This window comes from Macrobrachium nipponense, chromosome 38 (assembly GCF_015104395.2).
Source record: "Macrobrachium nipponense isolate FS-2020 chromosome 38, ASM1510439v2, whole genome shotgun sequence".
Lineage (NCBI taxonomy): Eukaryota > Metazoa > Arthropoda > Malacostraca > Decapoda > Palaemonidae > Macrobrachium > Macrobrachium nipponense.
The window spans coordinates 16220165-16235828 of record NC_061098.1 but is presented as its reverse complement, the minus strand read 5'-3'; the positions used below and the strand labels follow the sequence as shown (position 1 = coordinate 16235828).

The 15664-nt window shown below is 44.9% G+C and overlaps 1 protein-coding gene across 1 annotated transcript in view; it reads right to left on the bottom strand.

The window, feature by feature from the left end:
* The window catches only part of LOC135209761 (uncharacterized), a 41126-nt gene extending 30243 nt beyond the window's left edge, over nt 1-10883 (bottom strand). The window contains 3 exon segments of the mRNA XM_064242547.1: nt 3630-3813; nt 5402-7623; nt 10770-10883. Of these exon segments, the coding sequence (XP_064098617.1) occupies nt 3630-3813; nt 5402-7623; nt 10770-10883 (2520 nt within the window).
* Nucleotides 10884-15664: the final 4781 nt, after the last annotated feature.

Below are 15664 nucleotides of genomic sequence, written 5' to 3'. Positions count from 1 at the left end.
CTTGACGGCGAGCGAGCTCGGGTGTCAAGACTTTGGCTGGACGGTCTCCCGCGGGAGACCGTCCACTCGGTACTTCTCGCTAACGAGAAGCCGAGGCGGATCCTGGTTTAGCGGCAGAAACCGCTAGAAACCAGGCGAGGAAGTGCCAGCCGAAGCTGGTACTTACCTCTTGGTCCCCAGTCTTCTTCTTCTTAGGTTTAATAGAAGGAGAGACGGGCCCTGTTCCCGAGGGAGCAGGAGGACCAGCAGAAGAGCTCCCCGAATCGCCGGAGCGAGACGGGCCCTTAGAAGGTCCCGAAGGAGCCTCTTAGGGGGGAGGGGGGAAAAACCCGGGTTAACCAGCTGGTCGCTGCAATAGCGGCCGCTGGCCTGGCGAGAGTCACCTGAGCGGCTCTCACCAGCCTTCTGCTCCGTGCCGCGTCTTGGCGCCGAGCGAACTCTGGCGCCGAAACTTGGCTGCACGGTCTCCCGAGGGAGAACGTACACTCGGGATCTCCGCGAACGAGAGACCGAGCCGGAACCTGGGCGTAGCGGCATCGCCGCTAGCACCAGGCGAGGAAGTACCAGAGCTAAGCGATACTCCTCTGGTCCCCGTCTACCTCTTCCTTACGGAAGGGGAGACGGGCCCCGCTCCCGAAGGAGCAGAAGGACCAGCAGAAGGGACCCCCCGTCCCACCGGGGGTGGGACGGGCCCTTAGAAGTTCCCGAAGGAGACTTCTTAGGGGGGAAGGCAGCCTTCTTCTTCTTCGGCTTATGGGCCTTAGAAGTCGAAGGGGAAGAGGCAGCAGCAGACGATGAAGACGAGGATGACAGCTTCCTCTTCTTACTCTTCCTCGTCAGCTCACGCAGGACAGTCGTCAGGTCCTCCATCCAGGCCGGAGCCGGGGCTATTGCCGAAGCAATACGGCCCGACTGCACCTGTCCGGAAGGACCTGGGACTGGGGAAGACACACCGTGGGCAGGACCAGCATGGACAGGCTCAGGAACCGACAGGAACAGCAACCAGCTCAGGAGCGGCAGGAACAGCGGCAGCGGTAGACCAGAAGGGACAGCCAAGCCAAACAGCGGGAATCACATCAGCGGCAGGTACGGCAGGCCCAGCGATCGCCTCGTAGAATCATCGGCAGCCAGCGGGAACCTGGGTACTGGCGGCCGGTCCAGGGGCGAGCTGCTGGAACAGTGGAAGTCTGGGGCAGGCAACACGAAGAAAACAGGCGGCGGCGGGCAACACCCCCTCGGTACGGCGGCGGCCCCTAGTAGCGGCAGACGGCGTCACCGACACAGCATGGGGAGTAGTAGACCAGGAGGGGGGGGAGCAGCATAAGCGGCCGTGGTAGTAGTGGAGACCGCCCCAGACCTCGCTAGACGCTGCAGCAGCCCGTGGATGCTAGGCACGCCCTGCCGCCGCGGTGGTCCATACCTGTCCAAGGTCGTCTCCCACGGATGTAGCACCTGCGGTAGCATAGATAGATTGTTAGAGGGGTTCCCTCACGCATGGGGGGTGGGGGGAAGACATGCCCCACCCCGAACGCAAGGAAGACCCCAAAATACAAAATACAACGAAGAAGCTGAGCGGGGGGCAGAAAGGAAGACGAAGAATCGGGATACCAAGGGAGTCGCGGGAGAGCTTTCCGACGACTTCCTGGTAGACCTTCGCTTCCCCTACCCCCGCACAGCAGTGAAAAGTAATATGAAAATGAAACAGAATACTGCCCTTGCGATTCACTTCATAGAACTTAAAGGGAAAAAGATCAATTCCCGGGTAAGAACGGAAACTTGATCCAAATAATATGATGCTATCATAAAATATATATAAAAATGAAACAGAATACAGTAAGTCCTCGGGTTACGCTGGTCTCGACTTACGATGTTTCGTGGTTACGAACGCGCCCCCATAAAAATATAAAAAATAATATTTTGCGTCGTTCCGTCTTACGCGGTTTAGCGTCGTAAGCAACGTAAACAAAACGCGAACTAGTTCCAGGCGCACGGCGGAAGAATACGCTTTGTGGGGGGGGGAGAGGACGGCGTCGCTTCGCTACGCTCAGTCCTCGCCCATACGCCATTTTGGTTGTTTACACTGCCTCTCTCTCCTCGTGTTGTATCGTTTTTTGTAACTTTTTTGCTCTTTGTTATGGCTCCCAAGCGCAAGGCGGACTCTTCTGATGGTAGTGCATCGAAGAAAAGAAAGGCCATCACCATGGAAATTAAAGTGGACATTATAAAGCGATCCGAGAAGGGAGAAACGCCAACAAACATTGGCCGCTCGCTTGGCCTTAGCCGTTCGACCGTTGCTACCATTATCAAATATAAAGAGCGCATCGTTGAACATGTGAAAGGATCTGCTCCTATGAAAGCGACAGTGATAACTAAGCAGCGGTAGTGGTCTAATAATTGAAATGGAAAGGTTATTGGTGCTTTGGTTGGAAGACCAAAATCAACGGCGTATCCCAATCAAACTAATAAAGGTAAGGAATTGTTCTCTCGTTGTTATTGATAGGTATTTACATTAAATCATGTGGTATTTTTCATGTTCCGACTACGCTGAAATTCGTGTTACGATGCATCGTAAGAACGGATCAACGTCGTAACTCGAGGACCCCCTGTACTGCACTTGCGATTTCACTTTCACAGAAAATAATCGTAAGGATCAATTCCCGGGTAAGAGCGAAAATTGATCCAAATTAAATTTATGCAAATAAATAATGAAAATGAAAAGAATACTGTATTGCGAATCCACTTTCATTGCATTTTATCATACAAAATAAAAGGCTCGTGCCGAGCGCAATCACGCTCTCGGTAACGAACGCACAGGGCAAAAATATAATGAAAAAAAGTACTTACATTTTTCAATTACACACTTTCGCCCAAAATACATGACTCGGCGCGAGCGCGCCCGCCCTCGGCACCGAGACATAATTCAAGGGTTCAATTATGAAAAGAGAGGAAATCGCCGCATCTACGGCGATAGCTCCATGTTGGTTCATAATCAAGTAATGAAAATGAAAACAGTGTACTTACAGTTTCATTTTCAAGTCAAACAAACCATTAGTAGAAAACACAATATAAACAAAGCATACGACGATGAAGCGGGCAGAGAGCGATGACGAACACGTCCTTCACACCCGCGGCCGAAAGCAAAAGTGATTTGTTTACCTGTCGGACAAGCAGTTAACTACCGTTCTTCCCTTGTTCGAAGCTTACGACCGTTCCAGCTGCCGCTAGCTACTTCCTATTGTTAAAGGACCGATGGTTTGTATTACGTATCGGAACAAACCGTGTTACAGAGACCCTGAATCTCATAGTAGTAATTCAGATTATAACAATCAGTCAGTGTGTCACCACATCCTATCAATAACAGCAAACCAAAATTATATTATTACAAAAAACAAAAAAAATAGAGATGTAATGGTCACAGCTAGCCAGAGCTAACACCATTTTGTTTGCATGCTAAGTAGCAAAGATTTCTAATGAAAAGTTTGAGAATATGTGTAGAGAGTACAAGCACTGCTTAATTCTCATCAATATTGGTACTGCACATATAATTACATGAAGGATTTTGTACATTGCAGAGACAATCCATTAAGACATTACAGACTAACTAAATAAACAGACAATTATATAAATACCTTTTCAGGATCTTGAAAATATTCCAGGAACTCCTCCACAGACATCCCCTCAATAAACTTCTTTTTGATCTCCAATCGCTTCTGACGCTTCAGATATTCTTCCAATTTAGGATATTCCTTTTTCTCCATTAGTTCCTCTACAAGAGCCTGGAAATCTTCTTGTTTTCCATGCAAACTGATACATCTAAGGGGAAAAAGGTACCATAATAAAACTTCAGGTATATTGACATCCCACAATGTATTCACAAGTTTTTTAAGAAATGATCAATCAAGGTTGGACACATATTTTATTTTAATCTTAGTAATAAGGGGACATTTTACTTTACTACAATTGAGCCTGTCTATACAATCATTTGGCAAATGATTTTTTATCTTTATGAAACCCTGTCTGAAAGAACTGTTTAAAAGTAAATTTACTGCAGTTACAGAGGCAGTAGTGTTGTCATACTTGGTAGTGAACACCATCAGTGGGGCAAGCACCAACAGTACACTCCACAGCATTTGAAGATAATTTGTATGTCTCTGTTTATTCTACAAACATAATCAGCATAATAGTAATGAGATATCATTACAATAGAAACTGCCTTTACAATCATTCAGTGTGTAATTTTAGGGCTTTTCGATATTACCTATAAAAGAAGTAATAAAAATTAATTTAAATAAATTTGCTGAAACATTACCATATCAAAAACATGCTAGCTTAAGGGCAAGAGAGACATTAGTATACTGTCCAACTAGAATAGTCACTGAATTTCTGCACGAAATATCAGTTACATCACTTGGACATTATTATTAATAGGGCTTGGTTTTTCCAGACCTCTGAGTCTCAAGTAGACTCTTCTCGGGCTGGTATTTATCATCACTTGGACAAAAACACCACTTCCATAACCTAGAGTATAGCATCAGTCACCTCCACTAATCATATTCCTATCTCTCAGTATTACACTAAGCAATTTCCCAGCAACTCTGGATAAACAAGTGTCTTTTATCTCTTCTAGTAAGCTTAGAACACCTGCATCAAGCCTGAAGAGTTAAATAAAGCTACCATGTGTATCATAATAAGGGTTAATAGAATACTACAATATAAAACCTAGACCTTTGAGATTTTACAGCACTGAAACGGAAATTGATTGTAAGGTTTGAAAGGTGTAACAGGAAGAAAACCTCACAGGTGCATTATGAAACTAAGTGTTAAAGAGGGTGGAAAGTAGGATGGAAGAGAATATGAATGGAGGTACAGTAAAAGGAATGCAAGAGGTTGCAGCTAGGGGCTGAAGGGATGCTGCAGAAAACCTTAAGTAATCCCTGCAGTGGACCACCTGAGGTGCACTGATGCCACTACCACCCTACAGGGAATGAGGGTTCCAAGCCTATGAATACGTATGTACTACAAAACCTTGGCTCTTGAAGTGAAGGTGGATACCATGCTGCTTAATGATAAAGAACAATGTGCTAATAACACCAAGTTCCTTGGCTGATAAAATGATTATGAGAACAAATCACCCAGTATGGAATGAGATGGAGAGGCTTATATTCATGTGTTCAGGATATGTCCTATCTCCAATTGCCATCCTCAAGCTCTGATTTGTAAGTCCAGACTATTAGTTGCTTGACCTCTTCAATATTTTTCACGGACTTATTTATTCTATACATATGTATACTATCATGTATCTATCTACAAATCATATAGCAAGGCACATCATGTTACTTATGCATACACTTATCTAGGAATTCCTAACTACAAATGACATTCCAAAAATATAATAATTTACCTTTCTCGCAAGTAGTCAGGATCTGCATCACTAAACATCTCAGCCAGGGTGTTAATTTGCACCATGATACGGTCTTCAGTATCAGCCGCATTCGGCAGTTCTTCACCCTCACCAGAGGGTCCTTCGCCAGATGAACTGTTGTCCTCATTTACAGGAACTTCAGCAGGCCTTCCTCTATCCACTGCTTGGAAGGCACTTGTATTTGGTTGGTTAGTTGCCTCAGGCATTGTTCCACTGGCAATGTTTAGTTGACTTGGAGCTTGAGGTCTTGGCGGCTCCTCTATAAGCCTTGTTATTAACGCCCCGACATCACTATCACTATAACAGCTACTCAACTGTGCACGAATGTGGTCCTTATCCATATCACATACTACAGCACTGACAAAATCTAACTTTTCTCGAATCCATTTCTCTCTTTCATCTCGATTCTCAAGACCGCTTGCATTTCCTTGCACGCCAGACTCTGGACGATCACTAAACACAGCCCTAGGAACTACTCTGCTTGTGGAGGGTACAGGCTCATTTGCCTCAACAAATACATTCACTGCATTATAAGTGTTTCCATAAGTAGCTGGCCTAGGATCTGCATGACCAACTTTTTGTTTCTTTCCATTCACAGCCTCTTGACCACAAGCTTCTGTATGAGATCGCTTTCTGGCAGCATTTAAACTTAAAAATACATTATCAGGTACCATTTCATCGCGATCGAGAGCTAGCTGAATGTAAGCTTCCAAAACGTGAGCTTTACGATCAGGATGATAAAAATTAGCTACCATAGTCTCATGTACATCTGCCAATTCAAAAAAAGGCAGTAATGAGCAAATGAACTGAGCATCTTTCCACAACTTGTCATTTGGGTCTTCTTCACTTGATGAATCACTGTCAAAAAAATCACTACCCCCATTCTGCTTTGCAGTCTTTTGATTTTGAGACGAGTCATTTTTCCCTAGCTCAACAGCATTTTCTAAGGATTGCTGCATATCAATCATCTGTGACTCAGGAGAGTTCATTTTGCTATAATCTACATTATGATTCTCCATCATATTTACAATGATGTTCCTCTCCGACTCAGGAGAGGTAATTTTGTTATAATCTACATTATGATTCTCCATCGTATTTACCATGATGTTACTCTCCGAAGTATATGCAAGGTCAAAAGCTTGATCTACAGCATATCCTACACTCTTACCAACAAAGTCCTTACTAGACACTAAACTCGACGAACCCGGAATATTTAATATGCCTTCAAAATCAGACATTCCTTTGCCTGCCTTCGAAGCTGACATTTTCCTACCACCCAACTTTAGTTCTGTATTCAAACTTTTCTCAACTTCATCAACTACAACTATATCACTATTGCAAGATGACCGATCCGAACAAGTGCTATCATCGCCCAGGTCTATCAAAGGTGTTGGCTTTGGCGAAGGACTTAATACACTAACTTCGGGACTTCCAATAGATGACAAATTAGCTTGAAGATCACAACTTGATTGTGAAGTGGCAGCTTCTACATTCTCTGCCTCTTTTTTAAACACTTCATGGGCTTGAAAAACACCTGAAGAGGAGGGATCCAAGAAACCTGAAAAATAATCTTTATCACTACTATCAGATTCACACTCAGTAGTATTTATTTCCGTTTTCTCTGATTCACTAGAAGTCACAGGAGGATTGCTGCTCTGGGAATCAAATTCTTCCTCAGACACTTCTTGGAAATGTTTTACACCAGTTTTGTTTGAACTGCTTGCTTTACAGCTTGTACTGTCTTCCGAATATTCTAAATTAGCAGCACAAGGATAATTTTGAGTAGACTTACACATCTGATTAACTGCATCTGCCTTCGAGCTTCCTGCACCATTTGTAGAAGATTCACTTTTTTGACTGATCACCTCTTTTAATTCATTATCATTATATATAACTGCACTATGACTTGGAGCGTGTTCTAAATCATTAACATGTAATATCTGAGTTGAAGTCTTTTGTGAATCATTACTATTTGATGCATTCTCACTACTACTTGTAGATGCTTCTGAAGAATCTACTCTGCATCTCTTTTTCACATGATGTTTCTCTTGTTTTAGTGCAATGCTAGCTAGAATCTCTTCTTTGGCTGCATCAACTGACAGACCATTCTTGATATGAAGTTCAGCTTTAGCAAACAGCCTGTCTGGATCTATACGTTTAAGAGCATCACTACCAAAGGCACTACTTATTTCTTCAGTCACCTTCAATGATTGTTATTGCCGGGTGCAAAAGGTTCCATTTCAACTCTGAAAGTACTAAAAAATACAGAGAACATTACTATTTAGGAAATGAACCTACAAGAGGATAAATAAGATTACATAATGGAGGACAACAAAACTATACATAGATATGCAACATTCAAATTGCAGTTGTAGAAATCTATTACCAATCCTAAATTTCACCTGAGAAAGGTTCAACTTATAACTTGCCCCACTCCATCTAAAAGATTCACATTTTCTAAATGTCAATCATAATTATGAACAAAAACTCAGAATACCATATTCCCTACTCTCTCAGTTTAGTAGATTTACAGTCCTGAATTACATAACAAAACAAGGACACAAACTACATTATTAATATATTTTCTAAAATATGAGAAGCTGTAACGGAAAACCAAATAAAATAAATGCAGTAGATAAATGTAGAGTAATGAGCACCTACTAACTGTTAAACAATTCAATCCTGATACTTAACATTTTTTTATTGCAAAGATCAAAACATGATAGTATAAAAACAAAAAAAATGATATTGTCATGTTACAATAAAGTTTTATACATACTTACCTGACAGATATATACTTAGCTATAGACTCCGTCGTCTCCGACAGAATTTCAAATTTCGCGGCACACGCTACCGGTAGGTCAGGTGATCTACCGCCCTGCCCTGGGTGGCAGGACTAGGAACCATTCCCGTTTTCTAATCAGAATTCTTCTCTTCCACCTGTCTCCTGCGGGGAGGCTGGGTGGGCCATTAATCGTATATATCTGTCAGGTAAGTATGTATAAAACTTTATTGTAACATGACAATATCATTTTTATACATTCAACTTCCCTGCCAGATATATACTTAGCTGATTAGCACCCATTGGTGGTGGGTAAGAGACAGCTAACTACTGAAATAGACAGGTAAACAACATATGTTGTAGGTATTAATAAACCTTGGTTCCTACCTTATTAGGCTGAAGACTTCGCGGCTACTGCCTTGGAGTCTGCTTAGCCTCAAGAGCCTCAGCGAGATATTGATCTATGGCTAAGAGTTCTTGTGGGTCTGCCAATGGGGTCTTATCCACTTACTCGGCAGAGCCTAAAGGCCTTTGTCATTGGGTGCTATTCCACTAACATGACAATACACCTTGTTCAAGGAGCACAACACCGATCCCGATCACCTGATCCTAACATCCATGTTAGTTCTAAGATTGCAAGGAGTTATCCCGAACTCCTTACAAACACCAAAAACTCGAAACATAATTACACTTTCATTACAAAATATACAAAAAAAAATTTTTGTACTCCCCTACTAGCCATAACATACCTGATCCCCTACCAGCAATGACACTATGCTCCCGTGCGACATCAGTGAGCTTGCTAATAGAAAACCAAGCACATATCTGACAAGAGGGTTTATGTACGATAAAACACAATATTTAAGGATCAGTCTTTGCTCCAAGACCCAGCACTGTATCTGCTGATACAAATGGACCTAGCGAGAAGCACTTCTCATAGGTCACTCTCACATCCTTCAGATAATGAGATGCAAACACTGAATTGCACCTCCAATATGTAGTCTCAATGATATTTTTTAGAGACATATTCTTTTGGAACGCCAAGGACGTTGCTACTGCTCTCACCTCATGGGTCTTGACCTTTAGAAGACCAAGAAGGATTCCTCCGAGCAGTTCTTGTGAGCGTCCGTAATTACGCTTCTCACAAAGAAAGCCAAGGCGTTTCTTGGACATGAGTCTTTTGGGGTTCTTCACCGCACACCAAGACCTTGTTGACAAGCTCCCATCTGTCTCTTCCTCTCTAAATAATATTTAAGAGCTCTCACTGGGACAGAGAGACCTCTCTATCTCTCTGCCTACGAGGTTTGATAGGCCTTTTACCTCAAAACTTCTGGGCCACGGTTTTGACGGGTTTTCGTTCTTTGCCAGAAACATTGTCTGGAAAGAACAGATGGCAGCATCTCCTTTGAACCCCACTGTGGAATCTAGAGCGTGCAATTCGCTCGTCCTCTTGGCTGTAGCGAGAGACACCAGGAATAAGCATTTCCTAGTGACGTCGCGGAAGGAAGCCAGATGTAAAGGTTCGAATTTATCCGATGAAAGGAATTTCAGTACCACGTCTAGATTCCAACTAGGTGTTCTAGGAGTAGCTGCCTTTGAAGTTTCAAAGGATCTAATTAGATCGTGTAGATCTTTGTTGCTTGCAATATCTAACCCTCGATTCCTAAATACTGAAGACAGCATGCTTCTGTATCCTTTTATTGTTGAGACAGAAAGGTGTGATTCCTCTCTCAGAAAGAGGAGGAAATCGGCAATATTCATATAGAGGTACTGGAGGAGGACGCTTCTGACTCTTACACCACCTCCTAAAGACTTCCCACTTTGATTGGTATACTCTTCTCGTCGAAGCTCTGCGGGCTCTAGCGATAGAGCCCGCAGCCTTGCGAGGAAAAGCCCCTCGCTCTGACAAGTCTTTCGATAGTCGAAAGGCAGTCAGAGCGAGACCACCTGGGAGGTTGTGATGAAACCTCTCGAAGTGGGGTTGTCTGAGTAGATCTGGTCTGTTTGGAAGAGATCTGGGAAGTCCACTATCCACTCCAGTACCTCTGTGAACCATTCCTGGGCTGGCCAAAATGGGGCTATTAGCGTCAACTTCGTGTTCTTCGAAGCTACGAACTTCCTGAGCACTTCCCCAGATCTTGAACGGGGGAAAGGCGTATGCGTCCACACCCGACCAATCCAGGAGAAAACGCGTCTATTGCGAAGGCTCTCGGATCTTCCACTAGAGAGCAAAAGATCTCTATTCTTTTGGAGAGGAACGTCGCAAACAGGTCTATGTGAGGTCTCCCCCACAGGGACCAAAGACTTTGACACACTTCTTCGTGTAGAGTCCATTCTGTGGGAAGGACCTGATTCCTCCTGCTCAGTCTGTCCGCTCTCACATTCTTGATGCCTTGAACAAATCTTGTGAGGAGAGTTATGCTTTCTTCTGTCCAGGTTAACATGTCTTGTTAACTGAAAGAGGGAGAAAGAGTGCGTGCCTCCTGCTTGCGTATGTAAGCCAGAGCCGTGGTGTTGTCCGAGTTTATCTGTATCACCTCGCCTCTGACTATCTCTTCGAAGAACTTTAAGGCTAGGTGTATGGCCACTAGTTCCTTGCAATTGATGTGTCCAGGACACCTGTTTTCCTTTGTCCCAGGTTGCCTGACAACCTCCCTTTGCTCCAACGTCGCTCCCCATCCCGACTCCGAGCGTCGGCATATAACACCTTGGTTCTGGGTTCTGCAGGGCAAGTGATACGCCTTCGTTCTTTTGAAGAGGGAGGATCCACCACTTCAAATGATCCTTTACCTCTTGTGGAAGCGGGAAGATGTCCGAGAGTTGTCCCGTCTTCCAACTCCACACCCTTTCAGGAAAAAACTGAAGAGGGCGAAGGTGAAGCCTCCCCAGAGAGAGAACTTTTCTAGTGAGGACAGGGTCCCTAAGAGGCTCAGATAATCCCTCGCTGAACTGTTCTTTTTCTCTAAGAAGCTCGAGATTTTCGACAAACCTCGAGTGATTCTTTCTCGCGAAGGAAATACTCGAAAACCCCGAGAATCCATCTGAATCCCCAGATAGACCAAGCTCTGGCTGGGGATCAGCTGCGACTTCTCGAGGTTCACGAGTAATCCAGCGGATTCTATCATGTTCCTTGTTACTGATAAGTCCTCCAAGCACTGAATCTCCGACTTGGCCCTGATCAAGCCAGTCGTCCAAGTAGAGGGAGATGTTTATTCCCTCTAGGTGAAGCCATCTTGCCACATTCGCCATCAGGTTGGTGAATACTTGCGGAGCTGTAGACAGACGAAGCACAGAGCCCTGAATTGAAAGATCTTGTCTCCTATTACAAAACGAAGATATTTTTCTTTGACAAATGGTGAATGGGAACGTGTGGAAATATGCGTCTGCAAGTCCAGAGAGACCATCCAATCTCCTGGACGAAGAGCCGACATTACTGAGGCGGACGTTTCCATGCGAAACTTCTTTTTCTGAACAAAGCGATTCAGAGCGCTTACGTCCAGAACTGGTCTCCACCCCCCCGATGCCTTTGGTACTAGAAAAAGGCGATTGTAAAATCCTGGGGAGTGTGGATCCTGCACAAGTTCGATGGCCTCTTTTTCCCAACATTTGTTCCACCATTTGAAGGAGAGTCTTTCTCATTACCGGGTCTCTGTACCTCGCTGACAGTTCCCGAGGCGTAGATGTTAGGGGAGGGCTGTTCTCGAAGGGATTACATATCCCTCCTTTAGGACCGACACTGACCAAGGGTCGGCTCCCCTTTTTGCCCATACTCCTGCAAAGTTCAGGAGTCTGGCGCCCACTGGTGCTGAAGGAGCAACAAGTCATTTGGATTTCTTGAAGGGCCTAAAGGAAGACCTTCCTTCTCTTATCAGAGCTCTTCTTTCTGGCAGGGGGACGAGCCGCTGTACCTCCACGAAAGGGCTGCTGAGGAGGACGAGAGTCCTTCTTAATCGCCGACACTACAGGGCGTCCTTTCTTGGACGTTTGTGTTAGTAGGTCTTGTGTCGCCTTCTCAGTTAGCGAGCGAGATATATCCTTCACTAACTGAGAAGGAAACAGATGATCCGATAGAGGGGCGAACAATAAAGCAGTCCTCTGGCTCGGAGAAACCCCTTTCGATAATAGGGATCCATATACTGATCTCTTTTTCAGGAGACCAGCACCAAAAAGGGAAGCCACTTCACCCGCCCAACGTACTGTACTGCCTTGTCCATGCAAGACAGGACGCTATGGAGAATCTCTGGGTTTTTAAGAAACTCCGGATCTTTAGATTTGTTGGCCAGAACTCCGAGTGACCAATCCAGAAAGTTGAACACCTCTAAAGTGACAAAAAGTCCCTTTAGAAAGTGGTTCAACTCTGAAGTGTCCACGTCGCTCTGACCGATCCTAAGGAGTGACGTCAGAAGGCCTCCACTAAATTGGAAAAGTCCCGCATCTGCAGAGGCAGGTAGAGAAAGACCCATAGTCTCTCCTGTCCCATACCAAATACCTCTCTTTCCATGTAGTTTGGAAGGAGGCATGCAGAATACCGTCTTTCCTAACTCTTCTTCTGTCCATCCAAGAATCTAAAGAATGGAGTGCCTTCTTCATCGATATAGCAGGCTTCATTTTCAAAAAGGCCGAAGATTTTGCCGTAGCCGAGCTCGAAAAGAGAGAACGAGGAGAAGGAGGAGCCGCCGGACTAAGAGAATCTCCAAATTCTTGAAGCAATAATGAGGCTAAGACTTTATAACTCGAGAGTCCCTCATTAGCAGGAGGTTCGTCATCAGACAACTCGTCTAACCCTCGATCAGACGAAGGAGAAAGTTCACGTTTGGAGGGAGAGTCCTTCAAGACCTCCTACGCTCTGAAGGAGAGGAGCTCCTATTTGGAGAAGAGTCATAAATTCCAGGACGAGTCTCCGACTCCTGCCTCCTGGCTCTTGACTCTTGCCTCCTGACTCCTGCCTCCTGGCTCCTGACTCCTGCCTCCTGACTCCGGACTCTGCCTCCTGACTCCGGACTCCTGGCTCCTGCCTCCTGACTCCTGCCTCTTGGCTCCTGGCTCCTGCCTCTTGACTCCTGACTCCTGCCTCTTGCCTCCTGGCTCTTGCCTCCTGGCTCTTGCCTCCTGGCTCCTGCCTCCTGCCTGGATGCCTCCACACTCCTGGCTCTTGGCTCCTGCCTCCTGGTTGACTCCTCACTCCTGGCTCTTGGCTCCTGCCTCCTGGGTGACTCCTCACTCCTGGCCGGTGCCAGACGTCTGATAGGTTCATCCAGGTTCGTACCGGAAACCTCACCTCGAGTAGGAGTATCGATCCTGGCGGCCGATACCTCCATACGTCTGGAGGATCTTTTGATCGGAAGGGAAGAATCTTTCCTTCTAGGAGGCTCCTTTGACAGAACTCCTACAAAAGACGAAATCTGCTCTTGCATCGCCATCATGAATCTCTTCGTAACCTCCTCTTTATCCTCTTCGGGAGGAGGGGAAGGAGGAGGGGAGGAGTCCATAGCCTCCACCTCCTGCCTCCTTCTCACTCTGGTTGAAAGAATGGCTCTTCTTGCCTTCTTCACATCCCGAGGGACAGACTCCTCAGGGAAGTTTTCTGGGCTCGAATCAATAGTCGGAGCCTTCCAACTCCTCTTGAGTGGCCGAGATCGATCTGAATCTCTCCAATCACGTCTCGGAGATGAAGATCCCGACGACGAAAAACACTCACGGCAGGACGCTTTTACAATAGCGATCCTTGGCAGTCTGGGGTGTCACAGAAACCGCCGAAGGGACACCTGATCGGTGGGATTCTCCACAACCTCCTTTCGGTTTTCGACATTCCTTCTCCTCTGGGCATGTGAGCTTGGAAGAGGTCTAGACCTAGGAGCGTTGCTGAGCCGACCAGATGCCCCCTCCACTACACTGGGGACACTCATATCACTGTCCACTGAATAATCACTAGCCTACCTTGTATGGCAGCCATTTTGTTTTCCATCAACTTGAAGGCTGCTTTTAGATCCGCAAGTTCTTTTGCTGAATCTACAGGTTCTGCAATAGGAGAAGGGGCTGCAATGGAAGGAGAAGTAGCAATACTTACCCTTGGGGAAGATCCCAAGCTAGGAATTAGTTCAGATCTAGAACTACTTAAACTTCTATAAGAAGCCTTCCTCACTCTTTCTCTCTCTAACTTTTTTAAATAATTAGTTAGATTCTTCCATTCGTTCTCACTCAAGTTCTCACTTCCTTACAAGTATTAGTAAAAGAACATTCATACTCCCTGCAACCCTTGCATACCCTTGTGAGGGCCTACCGAAGCTTTCGGCAACCTCACCTTACAGCCTACATTCACACACGTCTCACAACCATTCCAGAGTCAGACATTATTAAAAGAAAATTCCAAAATCAAGTCCACAACACAGTCCACAAAAGCGTATGCCAATCCAACAATCCAGATACGTCACCAAAAGTCGGTCAAGAAGATCAATTGCCGGTGAAAAAAGAAAAACCAATCGAGAGGAACCAACAACAATGTTGATGGCCCGGGCGACAGAAGAATTCTGATTAGAAAACGGGAATGGTTCCTAGTCCTGCCACCCAGGGCAGGGCGGTAGATCACCTGACCTACCGGTAGCGTGTGCCGCGAAATTTGAAATTCTGTCGGAGACGACGGAGTCTATAGCTAAGTATATATCTGGCAGGGAAGTTGAATGTATAAAATGATATTATTAAGATACAATAAAGTTTTGTACATACTTACCTGGCAGATATATACTTAGCTTTAGTCTCTGATGTAAGTGTTTACATAATAAAAATATGGAATGTTAGTCCATATATATAAAAGACTAAAACTAAAGAGGTCAACCAGATTGCTTGCAGGAATGTGATCAGACTAGAGACGCTAAAGATGACGTATACAACAAAGTAGGCTAAGATAACATGCCGTCACCTGTAGTCATTCAATTGTTTATGAACATTAGTCCAAGCTCCCTGCTTGAGACAACTACCCCGACCTATGATTCAAACGGCCTACGTGATCTGTAGCGTGTCTCATTTTGATTGTGTGTTCGTATGAAACTATGTCATTTGTATGTATGTTCATATGTTCGAACTACTGTCTGTTCCTTCATAACTTGTAACAGAGATGGTAGACGGCCAGAACAGTGTTAGCTATCGTCATTAGAAGACCTGTACCTCTTTACCTAAGATTTATCATGTAGAGGAATAGGATTAGCCATCATCATTGGCAGAAGCGATCAAGCTATCGTTATTAGAAGACTTGTACAATCATATCTGATCTTCAGCATGTAAAACTTCAGAAGAATATATCTATTTTTATATTTCGTGTTTTCTACAAGAACCTCCTCACCATGAGTTTAACACATCGTCGTAATAACCAACAAGATAATACCGACTTCGTAAGTGATCTACAAACCCCCAGACACTCCATTGAAGATGGAAGTGCAATACCAACCGACTTAGCGTAAGATTAT